This window comes from Engystomops pustulosus, chromosome 4 (assembly GCF_040894005.1).
Source record: "Engystomops pustulosus chromosome 4, aEngPut4.maternal, whole genome shotgun sequence".
Taxonomy (NCBI): Eukaryota; Metazoa; Chordata; class Amphibia; order Anura; family Leptodactylidae; genus Engystomops; species Engystomops pustulosus.
In genome coordinates, this window is record NC_092414.1 from 219,782,109 (window position 1) to 219,788,008 (window position 5,900).

The 5,900-nt window shown below is 39.8% G+C and overlaps 1 protein-coding gene across 1 annotated transcript; it reads left to right on the plus strand.

Moving 5' to 3' along the window:
* Positions 1–3,023: 3,023 nt before the first annotated feature.
* Positions 3,024–5,099, plus strand: LOC140128651 (olfactory receptor 11L1-like). Its single transcript, XM_072150349.1, has 2 exons — positions 3,024–3,053; positions 4,155–5,099. Exons 1-2 carry the CDS (start codon positions 3,024–3,026, stop codon positions 5,097–5,099), a joined length of 975 nt encoding a protein of 324 aa, XP_072006450.1.
* Positions 5,100–5,900: the final 801 nt, after the last annotated feature.

Genomic DNA, 5,900 nt, shown 5'->3' on the forward strand with positions numbered 1-5,900 from the left:
TCTATAGGTAATGAAATAATTTGTAGTAAATGAACAAAAATAGTTGTGTGGGATGTTTTATTATTAAAAACAATGGAAAACAAAAATAGATGGAGGGAGGGGAACTTTACCAATTTCCAAAACAAGAGGACCAACATCAGACGCAACCCAACCAAACCCTTTGAAAATTTTGGCAAAGATTCAGTAAAATCTTCAAATCTTTACTGATTCGCTCATCTCTAGTTGTCTTCTGCTGGACATGGGGCCCATTATTGGAATGGTTTGGTTTTTACTAAAAACGTGACTGATAAATAGTGATATTCACAGCTTGTGAGGTCATTTTTATGTTTGATTTTATTATAGTATTGTATTTGCTTCTAGTCTTATCATAGTGATTATAGCTTCTATCCAGCAAGTGTAAGGAAAAGTCAATTCAAAGTTAAAGTTAAACAAAGTTAATGTGAAACTTCTGCCGTCTCCTGAGAACATCGGAGCCGTCCCCGTATTCCCAGCTGCTTCCATCACTCGTCATCTATCACATTATAAGAGATGATGGGAATCCCAGGAACCATCTCTTCATTCTTGGTGTTTGGCCATGTCCTTCATTTACAGATTTATGTCTAGAAATATCTGGATTTATTTTCTACTCTTAGATAATGTTCATGTTTCATTGATTTCTGATGAAAAACCATCATATACTTGTGAATCTACAACTACATAGAGATAACATACCTGGATACATCACCGATGACACCCAGGAGGCCCAGCCTGAGCCAGGATTTACTTCTGCTGACAAGATATTAATGGCTGCACATGAGAAGATGAGGAGAATGGAAGGGTCCCTCAATTATTTTACGGAAAATTCTGATAATTTCATAATAATATCTCCAAAATATATTCCATGATCTTCACAAGAGGTAATTAAAAAAAAATTATTATAATATTAAAAGATATTATTATTACAGGCAGTCCATATGTACAAGATAGGGTTTGTTGTTTAGGGTTTGTTGTTAAGTCGAATTTGTATTTAAGTCAAAACTGTATACTGTAACCCCAGCAAAAAAAAAAAAATTGATTTCTGTGATAATTGTATTTTAAAACTTTTGGATTGTCATAAGAACCAGAATTAACAATAAAGTTTCATTACAGACAACTTTGATAGCTCTTACAGCTGATCATTGTAGCCTGGGGCTAAAATACAGTAAACTACCAACATCCAGAGGATCGTTTGTAACTAGGGGTTGTCTGTAAGTAGCGTGTTCTTAAGTAGGGGGACCGTCTGTATATGGGACCCCCTCCCAAAAAAAGAAAAAAAACAAAGACACCCGGTGAAATATAGAGGTTGAAAAAATTCCATCAAATCCAACTTTTACTCCTGCATTGTTAATGCAGAGGAGAACCAAACCCCACTTTCCTATCATTACCAGTTCCACCTTATAGTATTCATACCAACCATCTTCTTCTACCAGTGTCTAGAAGACCATTTTTAAATACAAATTTTGCTCAGTGAGGTTTGTGTTTTCCCATAAAACATAAATTCCCAAACCTTTTTTCTACAATTTCCAATTAGCATTTTTCCTCTGTGAAAAATTTGGTGCACACAGACCATCAGTAATTTTCAAATCCCATGGTCAAAAGATGGTGTCCCTGCTTGGTATGACAACTGCAACTGTGATAAACCAAACAGAAACATATCCCCAATCAGTCATTGGAATACTCAATACAGAGACAGATCTACTTTACGGCCTCATGCACATGAACGAATGCCAGGACCACGTCGGAACCTGAGCGTAACATACGATTGGTGGGTAAGGTCTAAACTCTCCTCAACCCACCCCTCTCTAGACCGAGGAAAGTGTATGCTAGCTGTCGTTCATACAGTCAGCTTATGGCCGCCAAATACGGTTGTGTGCAAGCGGTGGGTGGTCCTCCTACAGATACCATTATGTGAAATAGGAAATTAGTGTCAGATTGATCGGGATCTAATAGTAGGGTTGTCTTCTCCAGTCATGTATGTACACTTGTGCTTCATTCACAGTGAGACTTACATTTTAGGACTACCGAGCCTAATTACTCAGATTTAAATTCAATCAGTCCAAAGACAGAAAAAAGCCTTTAGGTCAGGCCCAAAATATAACTTTTATTAGTATAAAATCTAAAAATGAAAAACCTAATGTAGAAACTACTGATTGTCTTTTGTTTTATATCACAATTTCTTTTTAAATATGCTTCCCCCAGGTGCATCTCTGTAGACACTACACTTCAACAGGACCTCAACATAATAAATTTAAAACATTTTCCCTTTGAGCCCCCCCCCCCAAAATGATTTGCTGGAACATCGTCATCAGGGATCGGGTAATCAGTCTTTGAACAGATTGGAATTTATTCACAGGGAGGAGTTAAAGAGAACCTATCGGCAGAAATTGACCCAACAAACCTCTGAAATGGGATAACTCCTTCCTGGTAATGTGTCTTTCATGGCCCATTGTGGTGACATCATCCAGAATATCAACTTTAAAGTGAGATGTAAATTGCTTGTATGAAGTCACAGAGGTGCAGGGTTTAGTTGTTCCCTTCTCGGAATGTCCTCTTTGCTGTAATTAACTCTCCTGCATCCAAGGGGTTAATAAGCCCCTTAACGACCTTTTTTGTTTATGCATTTCCATTTTTCACTCTGCACCTTCAAAAATCTTTTTTTTTTATTTTTCCACATAAAGAGCTCTTTGTCGGCTTGTTTTATGTGTAACAAATTGCATTTCAAAGTGGTGTTATTTAATATTCCATGCCGTGTACCGGGAAGCTGGAAAAAAATTCCAAATGCATCGAAATTGGTGAAAAAAACGCATTTGTGCTGTTTTCTTGTGGGCTTGGATTTTAAGGCACCCCAAATAACATGTTTACTTTATTTTTTGCAATTATAGGGATACCAAATTTATACAGTTTTTATAATGTTTTTATATATTTACAAAAATTAAAACCTCCTGCACAAAAGTAAATCCTTTATTTTGCCATCTTCTTGCGTTAATAACATTCATCCACAGCCGATGCGTGATGAACTAGTAAGTCACGTGCTGGTAAGGGGTTAGCTGTCTCTCCTGTAGTCTGGGATATGATGTCAAACACAGCTGAGGTGGTGTTCTCTGGCCGAGAGAGCTTGACTTCAGTGCTTTATACAGCCATTTTATTTCTCATGGAATGTTAGTTCCTAGAGGCAAAAAGTATTTCCCAGGAGAAGCAAATGATCAAATAAGAACAATCTCTCACATCTGCCTCAAAACTTTAAAATATGAACAATGCTGAAAACTCTTTAAAAAGGAAAAACAGTACATACAGACCCACTCATATCCATATGATGAAGTGATTTTTATGTGTAATGCCGCTACACTGGACCATGAAGGGAACATGTCCTGGAAGATGTTAATCTACCTCACAACATATTACAGTGGTTTATTGGATTTATTTCTGCTGACAGGTTCCCTTTTAGTAGATTTTTCATCATTCATTGTTCTGCTCATTAGTGGTCCCGGAAAATCTGCCTTCGGCCGTCTTTACCCCTATTTTTGTTCTATCTCCTATGAAGGACCTTTCATGGTAATTAGCCTTCATGTAATGTAATATTTTCTCTATAGACTCCGCTACAAGGGACACGCAGAGGACAATCTATCATTCGATGTACAAGATTTCATTTACACTTATCGATCCCTTTAAGAACTCAGTGGGGCAGATTTACTTACCCGGTCCATTCGCGATCCAGCGGCGCGTCCTCAGAGGAGGATTCAGGTCATCTGGCGATTCACTAAGGTAGTGCGCCCGATGTCCACCAGGTGTCGCTGCGCTGAAGTCCGTCGGAGTTCACTGGAGTTCACCATCCGTTGCTGGGTGCAGGTAAGCGTTATTTTTTTTTTTTTTTAATTTCACGTTTTTTTCCGAATCCGTCAGGTTTTCCGACGGCCATGCCCCCCGATTTCCGTCGCGTGCATGCTGGCACCGATGCGCCACAATCCGATCACGTGCGCCAAAAACCAGGGGAAATTCAGTGCAATTCGGTAATTTTTGGGAAACCCGACGAAAAAAAGCAATTCAGGCCCTTAGTAAATGACCCCCAGTGACTTTTTTTAAGATTTCTTTTTTCATTTTTTTCATTTTCCTCATTGTGATTTATGATTATTTTTCAGGTCATGAACCAACACAACAGAACGGTGATCACAACGATGCAACTTCTGGGATTTCAAACTCCTCAACATGTGAATTATGTCTTATTTTCTGTCCTCCTCCTGATCTACTGCACAACCCTTGGTGGAAACCTTCTTCTTATAGGTTTGGTCACATACTGCAAGGACCTCCACACGCCCATGTACTTTTTCCTTACACAACTGTCCATAGCCGACCTATTACTGACCACAGACATTGTCCCGATTATGCTCCACCACCTTCTCCGTAGCACCGGGGTCATCAGCTTTGGGGGTTGTATGGGTCAGTTTTATGCTTTTGCGTTCTCGGAGTGCTCAGAATGTCTAATCCTCACCGTTATGTCCTATGACAGATACGTGGCCATCTGTGACCCCTTAAATTACGTCACTATTATGAATCAGAACTTTTGTCTGAAGATGGTCATCGCGAGTTGGCTACTGAGTTTCGTATTGTCCTCTATTGTCACGGCCTCCATCGCCATGTTGGATTATTGTCACTCCAGCACAATTGACCATTTCTTCTGTGACCTACCTCCCATCCTTGATCTCTCCTGCTCAGATATCAGTGGGGTTCAGATGGAATTTGTGGTCCTCACTTCCCTTGTGCTCATTGGCCCTTTCCTAATAATCTTAATGTCTTATGGTTCCATCATATCTGTAATTTGGAGGATTCCCTCTGTTAGTGGCCGGAAGAAAACCTTCATCACCTGTAGCTCGCACCTCATTGTGGTCTCTGTATTCTATGGCACCTTATTTGGGGTCTATGTTCTTCCAAACCAAGGAAAATTCCTGGAAATCAGAAAAGTGTTATCTCTGTTATACACGGTTGTCACTCCACTAATGAACCCAATGGTGTATAGTCTGAGGAATGAACATATCAAAAAAGCCTTGGGGGTGGTGACAAGTCACTTCTTACAGAATATACACTAGGAAACCTTTTGTTCCTCATTCTCCATTGACTCGTAAGAAACGTACCTCTGTCAGATGTTGGATTAGCAATCGTTACGGCCGATCTGGAGACAATTCAATAAACTGACCGTTCTGCCAAGGTTGGGTTGTGCCAGGGCAACTAGCAGTGTTACATCAACTGTGGGATTGCACCAATCCCGGAATATGCAACTAGAATTTCACACCTGTTGGTCTCTATGGACACTATGCAACTTTTTTGTGTCTTTGAAAATCCATAATATGTGTTGTATTTACTATGTGACAAAGGCCAAAGTACAAAGGGGATTGAGATAATTTAGGAAGATGTCTTACTTAAAAGAATTAAACTTTCCATGATAATGTAGGTTTTAATAAGCGCTGATCAACCTTAGTTCGATCTGATTATCCGACATATATGGAGGGGTTCGGCATGAAAGTGCCATACATTGTCACCAAAGACACCGAATTCCGTAGCACTTTACAAATCATAGGGGACATATACACATATAATATTACTTTACAAGTGCAAACAGTCATATGGAACAATATGAGGGAGGTCCCTGCTCACAAGAGCTTACAGACTATGAGGATGAGGGGGTGACACAAGAGCTTACAGACTATGAGGATGAGGGGGTGACACAAGAGCTTACAGTCTATGAGGATGAGGAGGACACAGGAGCTTACAGTCTATGAGGATGAGGGGGTGACACAAGAGCTTACAGTCTACGAGGATGAGGGAGGGACAGAAGAGCTTACAGTCTATGAGGATGAGGGGGTGACACAAGAGCTTACAGTCTATGAGAA